At 33.3% G+C, this 13,608-nt stretch overlaps 2 protein-coding genes across 2 annotated transcripts; one reads left to right on the top strand and one right to left on the bottom strand.

Moving 5' to 3' along the window:
- Positions 1-1,532: 1,532 nt before the first annotated feature.
- On the bottom strand, positions 1,533-5,136 carry Polr3H (RNA polymerase III subunit H). Its single transcript, XM_085960065.1, has 4 exons — positions 4,924-5,136; positions 4,660-4,843; positions 3,583-3,723; positions 1,533-2,724 (listed from the first exon to the last, which is right to left on the bottom strand). The coding sequence occupies exons 1-4, from the start codon at positions 5,032-5,034 to the stop codon at positions 2,489-2,491; spliced, it is 672 nt and encodes a 223-aa protein (XP_085816191.1). The 5' UTR covers positions 5,035-5,136; the 3' UTR covers positions 1,533-2,488.
- A 209-nt stretch (positions 5,137-5,345) lies between these two features.
- LOC147063378 (tether containing UBX domain for GLUT4) lies at positions 5,346-13,404 on the top strand. Its single transcript, XM_085960063.1, has 8 exons — positions 5,346-5,512; positions 5,918-6,110; positions 7,795-8,020; positions 9,657-10,014; positions 10,330-10,527; positions 11,926-12,085; positions 12,209-12,410; positions 13,032-13,404. The coding sequence occupies exons 1-8, from the start codon at positions 5,426-5,428 to the stop codon at positions 13,186-13,188; spliced, it is 1,581 nt and encodes a 526-aa protein (XP_085816189.1). The 5' UTR covers positions 5,346-5,425; the 3' UTR covers positions 13,189-13,404.
- The last annotated feature ends 204 nt before the right edge of the window (positions 13,405-13,608 follow it).

Below are 13,608 nucleotides of genomic sequence, written 5' to 3'. Positions count from 1 at the left end.
AAAGTACAGATATAATTTCTATAGGCACAAATTACTGTATATTTGTAATAATAATCGCCGCGACTTAAATGAATTTAAGAAAAATGTAATTATTAATCATTAAGCATCAGTATTAACAAAAAATACTAAATAAAGCTCCATTTACACGTCTCAGTATCGGTTCAGTGATCCGTACTGTCATGACGTCATGGTATATTTTAGTATTTTAAATGATTGAATTATGTACTAATCAATTTGATCAATCAAACAAACTCTTTTTAACTGTCACGGTACCGAGATGTTAAAACAGATGGCTAATAAACAGTTCCAACTGAGTGTCGTATTGAATAAAATTATTATAGGGATAGGTAAAGGCAAGAAAGAAAAAATAAAAAATGCGAATTCATGTTAGATTCCTGTGAATGTGAATAACTTCAATACATATAAATAAATTGTAGATAGATAAAATAAATGTGAAAAAAAATGAAAACAGATTATTAATTGTATATAAAAAAAAGCAATATGAACTCTATTTAATTTTTTAAAGACTCTACGCCTATATGTATTGTATTGAAGATTTCTACTTACTGATTTAATTACAAAAATGACGTTGAAATACTTTGTCCTTTTGATCCTATTTATTGTCTTATCATTATTTTGTTTATAAGTAAGTCCTGTATGCAAAATTCTCTTAGATATGTCCCCCATTATGTACTAATAAAAAAAGCATTCGACTCGTTAGTGTTCATTTAAAAGGTATTAATTATACAGTTATACAACATGTACCTATATGTATTTAAAACAACACGAATATAAGAATTAAAAAAGAAACTTGTTTTAGTCACTGCTGGGTTTCACACTTATAAAGTCTTTCCGGAAGGTAGACAAAAATTTGATTTTTTTGAATTTTTTGAGGGCATTCAAGAGACAATCCAACGTTTTGTGCAATAGTACATGTTCTGATCCAGATTTCCCCCTGATTAGCAACCGGTGAAATATCGACAAATGTAAAATATCTGTGATGCACATCACAGGAGATTGCACTTGCTATACGAATGGCAGTGGCGAAGGCTCCATAGTAGGCAATTATTCGAAGCCTACCTTCTAAGAAAAATAGATAGAAAGTATTTAAATTTAAATACTTAAATAAAAAAATGTGCGGAAACCAATTGAATATATCGTCAGAATAATAATTAATATTTAAAAAAAAATATATAAATGAGAGCCATCTATCGTCAGAATAATGTATAATAAATAAATAATAAGTGACAAACCAGCGCCTCCAGCAAGTATTGAATTAATATCGATTCACTCAATAATTTGAGGAACTTATCATATGAACTGCATCTCAAGGGCATCGGGGCAGTCTGCATTTATTCATACGAATCTATAGGCTTATAAGGCAAAGCTTATATATTTAGTGTCAAGGACTGTCGCTTTGGCGCTTTATTCAAATATTAATTATTAATGCGATAATTAAAAAAAATAATTTCTATTTGTTCAATCACGTCATATAAAGATAGAATATTTTTAAAAATAATTAATAATTTTATCTCGTGATTATCATTTATCATTTAATTCAGTCATAGAACATAAATAAACATATTATTTTTTGTTTAGTTGTTTGTTATATTGGGCTGTTGATAATATTTACCGATGATATATCTTTAGGCATATGTTACGTGTAGGTATAGGAAAATACATAATTTATATTCATTGCTCAATTCTATGTCGTCAGTGAGCTATTAAAATGTCATTGATTTAGTGTGACACTGACATTAGTGTGTACCTATTCATCGGTAGTAATATTGTATTATTGTCTTATTTCCCGTGAGTATACCTGACAAGTGTGCTCTTTTTCTTTGATCTCCACAGCCTACCTCTTTTCAAAAGTCACCCTTCGCCACTGATGAATGGGAGTGGTTGGAGAAACATTCAACTAGACTGGGACTCACGACTGTACTGGTTAAAATCAAATGCCGCCTATTCAACACTTGCATTCTGATAATGCTGTTTACGATAGCGAGCCATGGCACCTTATGACTGGATGTTTGCAACGGATACTAAGTGTGTTGGTATAAATTTAGGAGTATTGAGGTGATAAGAGAGCAGACCAAACAGCTTCCCGTCAGACTGAGAGTATTAGGTTCCACAGGACACATAGATTATTAGCTTCGTAGTTTGGAAAAATATGAAACACCATATTCATACAAAAATAATATTCAAAATAAACTGGACATAAGTAATATTCTGTTTATTCTGAAATTTTTGATTTAGCAAAATAATACTATGTAACGAACGTATGTCATGACACATTATTCACTATCCATTGTACTTGTACACACCAGTGTCCAACAGGTAATCTTCACCACTGTTGGGTATATAATGTTCCTTGCTAACTAAATCATCATCAGAAAGCATGTGACTCTCCTTCCTAAGCACATTTAATGCATCATAATTATTATGATAAACCACGTTAGTTCTGTTCTGTGGGAGGCAACATTTCGGATCATTCTTGTTGGGAGGCTTGATCAGGATCGGCCTCTTCTTCTTCCTCCTCTTCTTCGGGTGCATTGTTCTCCCACCAGGTGAGCAGTCCCAGGCCGGGCTCATTGATGCCAGCGACGAGGCGGTACGGAGCTCGGCCTTCGTTGAGCGCAGTGGACCGTTCAGTGCCACCAGGAGGACCCGACGGGGAAGTCTCTTGGAAACTCTCCGAAGTGACCCGAAACCGGATTGTTTCACCTGAGTGGAATTTAATAATATTACACAACCAATTAAATAAAAGATAACAAATTTCAATCCCAATTCAATCTTTACGGATATTAGGCCCCTGGCATTTTAAAATGGTAATATTTTTGAAAACAAATATGAAAATTAATGACAATTATTCTAGATATACAGTGGAAGTCTCATTTTACGTGTCCGGAATTCACGTTTTCCCAAAATACGCGTGTAGTTTCTGCAGTCTTGTTTCATATTAGTACATTTAATTCATGATTTGACATTTTTATTTCTCGCAATTTACGTCTGAAATATTTAAAATTAAAAGTCAAATTTATTTAAAGATATTCAATTCTAAACATGGCAATCAATGAAATAAATTCCAGAGACATGTTTATACATGTCTACAGTGCCTAAGACTTGGGTTACAGAACACGATTTATGTAAGTTGTTTTATTGTTTTGTATTTACTTACACCCTTTCCAATAGTCTCAGTAAAGAAAAACATTAACAGTTGAAGAGAAAAGGAAAGGTTTCAAAAAATGAGAGAACAAATTTGTATGGCTTTTAAATAATGCTATTTCTTAAACTTGCAACAAACTTCCGCTGCAATATACTTTTGTATTAGTTTTCAAATGAATATTAGCAAATCAGTGAATAGCGAAAGTACAGTAATATCGTTTTATTGATCACCTTCTATGTGAGCATGGTGTATCTACTTATCTATATTATCTATATTATGAATAAAAACAACTAGATGATAATGTCATTTTAACATTTTTTTGGTAAACATGCCAAGCTAACTTAATAATGCAATAAACAATAACCATTTATTTTTATTGACTTGGCTAAATTTTCTAAGAATGAGACTATTTGAACCTGAGTCCATGAAGAGATCATGTTTATCGCCATCACCAACTGGATACTCCCACACCCACGCCTGATCAGTCTCATCAAATCTTGAAGGATGTTGAAGTCCGCTCACAGGAATCAGAATGTCATCAAAAAATCCCAGAGTAACTGCAAACCGATGTATAAATAATATATATTACAGATGGTGTTGGTGAGTTTTTTAAAATTCAGTAAGCCTTGCCTCACCAAATCATAATCGATCAAAAATATTCGTCTATCTATAAAATATCTAAAATGATGTATGGTTTAATGGCATAATTTTAGATATTTTATAGATAAACGAATATTTTTGGACTATTATTTACTTTGGTTTGGATTAGGCAGGGTTATATTGAATTTTAAAACTATCAAAATCTATCTACACATCGTAGTCTTAGTTCAAAGAAAACAAATACGTTTGACTGACAAACTTTAGTGTGCACAATTTATGTCAATCTAAACAGCCTACCTCCACCTTTCGCCACTGGCAGGTGGATATAACCGGATATTCTTGGAATTATAGAATAATAGCGCCTGTACACGTGCATGGATTTACTTGCGCCAATAGTGTGTATTTTAAACTGTCTTGATAAAAACTGTTTACGCGTAAAAGTGCTGACAGTCTCGCCAATCTCATTTTTCCAGAGTAAGAGAGACACGATGTTGTCATTTTATGGTACTATTTGCCAGTGGTAAAAATCGGTTACCCTCAAAATGAGTCTCTGTGCGGTGTAGTTTGTTTTTTTCCGGCAGATTCGCAACTATCGTTCTACTGTGCAGGCCCAGATATCGAACAACTCCCAACTGTCGGGTGAAAATTCAGAAACCTCCGAACCTTTTTGATTCATGCATGCAATCTTGCCACTTATGCATGTTTACACATGCATTTTCTCGTTATGGCTGCGATAATACCTTCTGTTGGCAGTAAATTCATGCATGTGTAAACGGAGTATAATACTTTGTCCCACTGTCCTAATGGGGGTGCACAGGACACATAAATGTCCTGTATATACGTATTTATTATGTTGCAAAGTGTACAAGCTAAATTTAAAATATTCGATTTACCATGTACGCCATCCCGACTGCAACTTCGAATTTTTCCTGTTAAAATTTCTTCGACCACCGGCCGGAATACTATATACCTAAAGTTAACCTCTGTATGTGAAGCTCCGTCGCCGGGAAATATGTACGAATGCCCCAGTTTTGTAATGTCAAACAGAGCGATACATAGTCCTACATTTAATACTACCTGAAAATAAGAAATACATTGTTATAACAAAAAAATACTTGCACACTATAATACCTACTTTAACAATACGAAAAGCTTACTTTGTTAGCTAATTTTTTATTAAGTTCACTCGTGATTGCATCCGTTAACTTTAAATGAAAGAGATTTGGTGGAATCCTAGTAATGTGTTTCATTTCTGCTAGAACAAACATCGTGAATATGTATATATTTTATTTGATAATTATTACTAAGTTATATTATCAAGATTATCGTTCAATGTTTTGACATTTTGTGATTCGTCGCACATGTCATTCGGTCCGTAGTCTATGGCAATATCTGACGTTTCTGTTTTTTGTTGCTACAGAAAATAATAATTATCTCATATTTATAAAATAAATGTTACAATTCGATTGATTAAATAATAAATGGTTAACATATTTATTTTTTAAAAATGCGTATTGGTGGTGGAACAATTTGTAGCCTACTTCATGTATATTATTATTCTGCAGAGATATTATTGTCTATGGTTACCCGGTTTTCCGAAAGACGGACTTTTCTGTTGACGCTGTTTGACGTATAAAGGAGCCCTGGGTTACGAAAAATATGGCTTCTCAAATATCGGTAGTCGTCCTAACTCCAAATGGTAGACGGAACACTGTTAAATGTAATCCAAACACCACCATTTTGCAGGTTAATAATATTTCATAACCTAAAATGTAGTAGGTACTCATTGCAATAATGTCAAGTCACTGCATGAAATGCTTATGAAATACATAACAAGCGGTTAATGCTGTCATAAAAACTGTATTGGGTTACTGATAATAATGATCAAAACAATAATGGCCCACTGTAATTGATTTACTGCGATTATGAAAAAACAAGCAATTTGTATTCATATGAAAGATGCCTATGCCTATATTTGACAATATTACTTCCCCATTCTTAATTTTTCACCGTCCCCCAGTTGCTTGCTTATGGCAGAAATATCCATCATTGAATAGGAATCTAGGTCATGGAAAACTTGTCCTGTTCAGGCGTATAGGCTTATGATGACATCACTACCTACAGAGTTTATAAAATATTTTTTTTCAATAGATTCTGGAGCAAACTTGTACAAAGCATGACTTTAACCCTGAGGAATATGACTTAACCCACCACAATCGAGTGATAGACGCGTCCACCATTCTACGCTTCTCCGGACTGCCTAATAATGCATTCCTCGAAATGTCTTCCGCCAAACAGACGAGAAAAGAATCAGAGGTGGTCATCGGCTTACAACTTGAAAATGGTAAATGTTCCTATGTTTAAAAGTTATTTCTCAACTGTTTGCTCAAAATCCATGTAAGTAGTTACTGAAAGTATGATCATTTTTCTACCTAAAATTGGTTGTGCAGCTAATTCATTACATGGATGCACATTCACTTGAGGAAAACTGATTCGCTTCTCTCAATGCAATTTATATCCTAGCATATCTGTAATTGTAAAGTATAGGAAAATGCTTAAATTCTTAACTTTTAAGAGGAGAACGAAATGAAACATAAAAAATCACGATGTTTCATGACACTTATTTTCAAAACAAATAGCATATGAATAAAATAAAATATGATTCTTTCGAAAAATTTATGTTTATGTGAATGTTGAGTATTTTTTAAACATATATTAAGTAAATTTGTTTATTTAGTCAATCTTCGGAGGTTATTTTATAACCCACAGCAAACAAAATACAAAAGTTTTGCATCAAAATATCTAAGAAATAAAAGCAATAATTGTCTTGTTTCTTATACCTACTGATACATACCTGTTATCAACAGGCTTTTGTTGGTTTCTGTAAATATTAAATAAAAAAACTGGCCGAACCGCTACCCTGATCTCTATAAACAATTGAATAAAACACCTGATCTGGTTCCCTGCTCAACTACGTTAATATTTTATTCATGAGTAAAGGCCTTCGTCCGGTGCGTGAAAATCACTTACTGGGCGGAGGTGTAATTAAGATAAATTTTTAAGTATAAATGATAATGGATGAAAGAGATAATTTTAAGACTAAATATAATATAAAAAAATGTAGAATTCAAATGTTGTAAATTTTGCTGCGCATTGCGCAACGGTAAAATCTTCGCGCGCCGGCGCCAGGGTCAGGCTCGTGATTCGCCGAATCCAAAGATCATCCGATCAGATTTGGGTAATCACGGGGGCTTTTGGTAAGTCGGCGTGGGCTCGGAGTGATTTCAAAAAAAGGGAACCCCGAGAAGAAAAGTTAGTGAGCGTCTGGTTTTCAAACCGTACGGACCTGACGACTACAACTGTAAAAGCCCAAATATAATTTGTAAAACTAAAAATTAAAAAAATATAAGACACGTCACGAGCACGAAAGACCCTGCTTTATTTCTATTCCAATCGTTTAATTTTTTTTGTGAATCCGGGGTTCGATCGACACCTGAGCTAGCCCCTGGAACCCTGGATATCTCACTACCATATCATGATAATTATTATCTACTTATTGATACTTTTGCTGTTTCGTTTCGTGATGGGTTCAAGTCCTGTTGCGTTGTCTTTTTTTTAAAAAAAAATTCTTATTATGTATGTTTAAATAGAGAACGCTACATTTTCCAATATTGTGAATTATTCATTCAATAAAAAAAAATAGTTTATCAAATTAGATAACTTGCTATGAAAATAATAACATTTTTTACAAAGAAATTTCTGGAGTGTGATCCAAGGTTAGAATGCGAATAACTCTTTATACATATAAAAGTATGTGGTAATGTGAAAACTGCTCATTGCTAATTTTTTTACTTATGCCTTTGTCACTTATACTCCTTCAATCCCTAGCACCGAAATCATTTGTTACGTACAAAATTCATTTCATGGACCACTGTTAGTACAGTTTGCTAGATGAAAACTTATTTGTCTCCTATATCTGTTAAAATAGTAAGGACTAAAGTTTTTTATTTTTTAATTATAATGATTAGGCAGCCGTGTCATGGGAACATTCAGTCCTTCAACAGATCTGTTGGCCATTTTAACCGAACTTGCGCCCACGGAGTGCGATCCTGAGTCCAATCCCGTAGTCATCTACATGCGGAGAGAAGTTTTTAGTATCGAAAACCTAAAGGCGACAACGCTTAAAAGTTTGGGACTCACCGGAGGAAGAGCTATTCTTAGATTGGTTCACAGAACTCCTGAACAATTAAAAACGTTAGTATATAACATTTTGTGTTGATCCAGTTTGTTTCCTTATTTTATTTGCTACACCATGATATTTATCGTAACAAATATAAGTTTTTGAGTGATAGGGATAGATTGCCATCTGCTCCAAGACAGAGCATATAGACCTCTACAGGTTGAAGGTATCATAATAAATTATTTACGAGGATGTGTTAGCTTTTGGGCCAAAGGCCTTGATCGAAACGCACATATTAGAATAAGAAGATGTGAGCAATCTAGGTACCCAACGATAACTAGATTACAAATAGAAATTAAGTAAAAAACCCATTTTTATTAAACAGTGATTCCCAAAGAGCGCTGCCGCTTAAAGGCCAGGTGGTGGTAGATTGTTCATAATGGATTAACAATAATACAGATCTAACCTCAGATTTTTCATATTTTATAATCACTCATGTATTTGAAGTAATGTGGCTTTATGTATGTGTTACGCCGAATGTGCGAAATTGAATATAAATGAAATGGGCAAAATTTTGCCTAAATCATGAAAAATGCAAGCCCGTTGCCTTATTCATGAATTAGTCAAAATATCTGAAGAGTGCGTGAATTCGGCAGTAATTTTTCTGGCTAGTTCATGTATTGGACAAATTAGATAGTAGCGCTACGGTGGTATTTATTGCAACTAAACTAAATGTATCAAATGCTCATGCATTGATCAAAATGTACATAATATATTATCTATGGTCAAAATAGATGATCGCACTCCGGTGGTGTTTTTTGCAACTAATCAAACTAAACAAATGTGTCAAATGTCATTGATTATAATATAAAAATATACCAATCAATAACTATAATATGATAACGGAAGAATTTTATTGAAAAGTATTTTCGCGATTTGATTCGTGCTTGGTTATCAAACGTGCAATGGTCGATTGAATGTTTGTGATAGTTTGTTGACACTTGATAGCTAACCTCAAAATGGACATTCAGTTGAATAATTTAATTCAGAATTACAAAACCTAACCTAACCTAATAATAATAATATTATATTATGTCCAATTATAACTAATAAAACCATCCTTATTAAATTTACTTTTTCTTCTGTCATGTTGACAGTTCAAGAATTCCATACCCTGGCGAATTCATGTACTCAGCAGAAAATTTACCTAATTCATGAATAAGGCAACAGGCTTGACTATTACATGAATTAGCCAAAATTTTGCCCATTTCATGTAATAGTTAATTTCGCACATTCGGTGTAACATATGTAAAAGAACAATTATTCCATTTATATAAATGGTTTTTCACCAGTATGTGTTAATTTATGTATTTTTAAGAAGTTTTCGATTTGTATACATTACATTTATATGAGCCAGCCACTTGCTCATCCTATTAGGTCCATACTCTGACTCATACACAAATTGAAAAACAATATGTGTACTTGCCAGACCCAAGATTTGAACCTGGGACCCACAATGCTATAGGCTGACGCTTAAGCCGCACGGCCATCGTAGGTGTTAAGACGTAGCACATGATTTTTGTCAGCAATTGTACTTATTAACGTATCATTTTTGGTTGGTTTTATGTAGCTACCAACCATTTGGGACAGATATTCAATGTCTTATGTTTTCTACTTTGTAAAATTGTTAAATTTGAATTAATATTTTAGACAGGCCAATGTATCCGCACCTATTCTGTCTAAATTAAAAGACATAGATGATATACCAATCACAGTTGCTGCTAATAAATCTGTGATTCAACCAATAGACACGCAACCGGTTCCGATCATTCCTGAAACAACTGCAAACACTGAGGAGATGAAAAGTATACCAGATACATCGAAAGATACGAATGATGTTTCAAGTAAACCGAACGAGAAGGTTGACCAAATTGAAGTTGTGCAAGGTGTACCTAATACGAATTCCACAGGAGATGTTGCCATGGAAACCGATGCAATATCAAGTCCAACACCAACAGAAACTATTGAGGAATCTAAAGAATATAATTTTGAAGAAGATATTATAATTGTAAGTAATGTTTCTCTTTTATATGCAAGTAGTGCATTTTGTGTTTGATTTGATGACTGTTTATATTTTATTGGTCTAATAGATGTGTATAAACCTTTGAGACTCTGATATCATCAATTCTCAATGGCAGAGACCACAGAATGCGGTGTGGAATTCGCAAGGAGTCTGCAAGGCGTTACTCGGTATACACAAAACAGAGGTTGTGCAGAAAGCACTATCAAAATGGAAAATAGTGTCGCTTCTGTCTTATGCGCTCAGCGCACGCACTCGTTATTTTATCCACTAGTTGTTATTACTATGTTATTTTCTTCACAGTTGGGTGAGAGAAATGCGTTGGTGTTTAGTCAAAATTTGGCATCTCATTTTTCATACGACGATTTACCTGACGATTTCTACGATCTGTCTGTTCCGGAAGTGAAGAAATTATTTGTTGAACTTAGTCAAAAACGCGCTGAACTCGAGAACATTCCATTGCAGACTGCCGCTCTGAGAAGCTTGGAGGAAGACAAAAGGGTAATCATCTTTCATATTATTTTATTTTATCATACCAATTGTTCCACTATTGGAACAATAAGTTCAATCCAGACGATGTGCAGATACGATTTATTCTAGTGCGCAGGAATTAGGCAGGGCTAATGTGATTTTTTTATGGTTGTTAATGTCTACTGTACTTACATTAACAATATCGCATCACTTTCGCTTGGCACCACTCCGACTATGTCTTGTTGTTATGTGTTATTTTAACTTTTAACAATGTTACATAAATTAGAAGCATGGCGGATTGGCCCAGCAGTACACTGGCAGAAATCGTTGTAGATTGATGAGCCCCTTTGCAAATCATGAATAATGCATGTATAGATATGTACTTATCACACACCATATTATACAATAATTATTTATTGCCCGTCGAGCCGTTCAATATTCGACAATATAAAGCGTCTAAAAGCAAATCCCGATAAGTCCACATTTTGTCAAAATCGTACAAAAAATACGTACATGATCTATAAATGATTTCACACAGTATGTAATGATATTTATAACTGGCAAAACCTGGCAAAAGCATACGAAAAAAAATGTTTAAACTCTAATGAGATGCAGAATCCGATAAGTCCCGTGCATTGAATATTCAAATCCTGGATGATTTCACGCGAATTTAAACACGCCAATCAGAGAGTGCATAAAAATTACAAAATAGCATCGGTCGCTAATTTTAATTATTCTCAGAGTGACAGTTGTTAGTGTTGATAACTTTGATAACTTGCTGTATTATTACAATTAATAATGTCTGACTTAGTCCAAAATATATCAAAATCGACTAATGGAGTACAATCTAGAAAGCAGAAAATAAGCAAAGATTCGTGGAAAAGAAATTATTTATAGTCTCAATAATATGTATAACATAATTAAATTTTCAATATATATTTCCTAACCACCCTGCAGTAGCATGTCACAGAAATGACACGCAGAAACCGACAAGTTCAATAGTTACATGCAAATGCCGGTATCTCCCAATTTTCAATAGTTACATGCAAATGCCGGTATCTCCCAATTTTATTTCGCTTATATTTATTGCAATTATCGGTTTACTCTCTAATAAAAATATGCATATTGTTCTTAATTGGAAATACAATATGATGGAAAAACTAAATTATCGTTAAAACTAATAATTTAATAGTAAAACACAAAAACGTCATTTACTACTAACATTGCATATTGGACATATCGGTTTTTGCTTTTAGACGCTTCATATGTTCATCATTCGTTCGGTCTCATAAGTATAATTATGTATATTTTAATTTTGTATCTATTGACCTACCAATCCACCCCTAGAGGCATATAATATTGCAGTGAAAATCATTTTAATTTTGTATTGCAGAATAATTCAAATTGAGCTTCTCCTTGTTTTTTCAGATTATCAAGCAATTGCATGATTACAAGAAGGTTGTTTTGAGAATACTCTTTCCCGATAGGATTGTCCTTCAAGGAGATTTCAAACCTTTAGATGACATCCAGACTGTGAAGGACTTTGTCAAAAATTATTTAGAAACTCCGGATGAACTTTTCGACTTATGTGGGTTTGAATAAATATTCCTGCTATTATGCATATTTAAAACTGTTGTTACTTACATATTTATCAATTCAATAATTCATTAAAGCTTTATCTTGATTAAAATATTTATATATAAATTTTCAGATGTAACACCGCCAAAACAAATTTTAAATCCGGAAATGAGCTTAGTGGATGCCAATTGTGTTCCATGCGTCCTTATTCATTTCGGTCCACAGACAGAGGATAGAGAAATGGAAACCTCACCAGCCAAGCAATACCTCAAGGATGAGATTCTTTCAAAACTTACTTCCCCGGAAGCTGCCCTATACTCCGCTTCACAAATCAGGTGATGTTCTAAACTGATTCTATTTGAGCTAAATGAATGAAGAAGTAAATGATGATGATTTTTGCAACAATTTATTTGCAGTTACATACAGTAATTAATTCGAAATTCGCTGTGAATTGAAATTTTTGCGAAAATTCATAAAATCTATTTATAGCGATTACGAACAATTCTGCAAAATTGGTAGAAGAAAAGAACTTTTTTTTTCAAGTTTTACTATGTTTTTGCCATAAATTTTGTATTTCATATTTTTTTTCGATTTCGAATTAACGGGGTTTTACTGTACTTTCAAGTGCCAACAAAAAATTTTACCTACTGACCCCTATATACATAAGTACCTAGATTTCTTAATTTTAAACACTATATATTCAAGTTATTATTGGTTAGGTTGGAACAGTAATGCACAACCCGCGGCCCAGAATCGGTATCTGATATGTAACTATAAATTAAAAATAATTAGAATGTATGTCTAGTGTGGTATAATATATCATTATTTTTCAACACTTGCACCCACTGCGGCCTCTCTGTCAAATAGGTTGTGCGCCACTGGGTTAGAATGATTAATGATGTCACCCAATTTCAAGTTTTTTTTAATAATACATTCATTGTCTTCCAATATTTCAGAGGACTTAGAAAATTAACCAAGCCTTTCACTGCAAGAAATCAAAATGAAAGTAAAAATTCGTCGAGCGAATTGTCAAAACCCAAAATCAACCCGGGTGCCCGAGATCCACCACGACCAAAAGACCCAAATGTCCCAAAATGGTTTAAGCCAACATAATGGTATAAAACCCAATAATTTATTACATGTTAAAATATTTTCTTACAATAATATACAGATTCAGTTATGATGACATTTGTAATGCTCAGATTATCAATTTGATTAATAAATAGAGACTATTTCTTCTATAAATACCCATATTATCGAATACTATGCATTTGTAATTATTTTGTCATGATTTAATTTAAATACAACTTGTACCATGTACGCACATAATATTGTCTTTGTTTTAATTTTATACATCTTTTTATTTTATTATTATTGAGTAATGCAGTATTGCCTGGATAAACATTGGATGATAAATATTTACAACAAATTCTCATAAAAAAACTGCTCAATACCCCCCCCCCCCCCACATTTGTATTATATATATGAGCCGTATAATAGCAAAACCCGATAAGTCCACACTTGGCCGTAATC

The sequence above is a fragment of the Rhyacophila brunnea genome, unplaced genomic scaffold (assembly GCF_057557595.1).
Source record: "Rhyacophila brunnea isolate RB1 unplaced genomic scaffold, BYU_Rbru_1.0 scaffold_9, whole genome shotgun sequence".
Taxonomy (NCBI): domain Eukaryota; kingdom Metazoa; phylum Arthropoda; class Insecta; order Trichoptera; family Rhyacophilidae; genus Rhyacophila; species Rhyacophila brunnea.
The sequence above is the reverse complement of the archived record's forward strand: the minus strand, read 5'-3'. Positions and strand labels throughout refer to the sequence as shown.

Excerpts from the sequence above, each read along its gene's own strand:
- Polr3H (XM_085960065.1), bottom strand. The coding sequence starts at position 5,034 with ATGTTTGTTCTAGCAGAAATGAAACACATTACTAGGATTCCACCAAAT. Across the intron at positions 3,724-4,659 it reads CAGTCGGGATGGCGTACATG|TTACTCTGGGATTTTTTGAT; the intron begins GTAAATCGAATA and ends ATCGGTTTGCAG. Across the intron at positions 2,725-3,582 it reads TGATCTCTTCATGGACTCAG|GTGAAACAATCCGGTTTCGG; the intron begins GTTCAAATAGTC and ends AATTCCACTCAG.
- LOC147063378 (XM_085960063.1), top strand. The coding sequence starts at position 5,426 with ATGGCTTCTCAAATATCGGTAGTCGTCCTAACTCCAAATGGTAGACGG. Across the intron at positions 6,111-7,794 it reads CGGCTTACAACTTGAAAATG|GCAGCCGTGTCATGGGAACA; the intron begins GTAAATGTTCCT and ends TATAATGATTAG. Across the intron at positions 12,411-13,031 it reads TACTCCGCTTCACAAATCAG|AGGACTTAGAAAATTAACCA; the intron begins GTGATGTTCTAA and ends CCAATATTTCAG.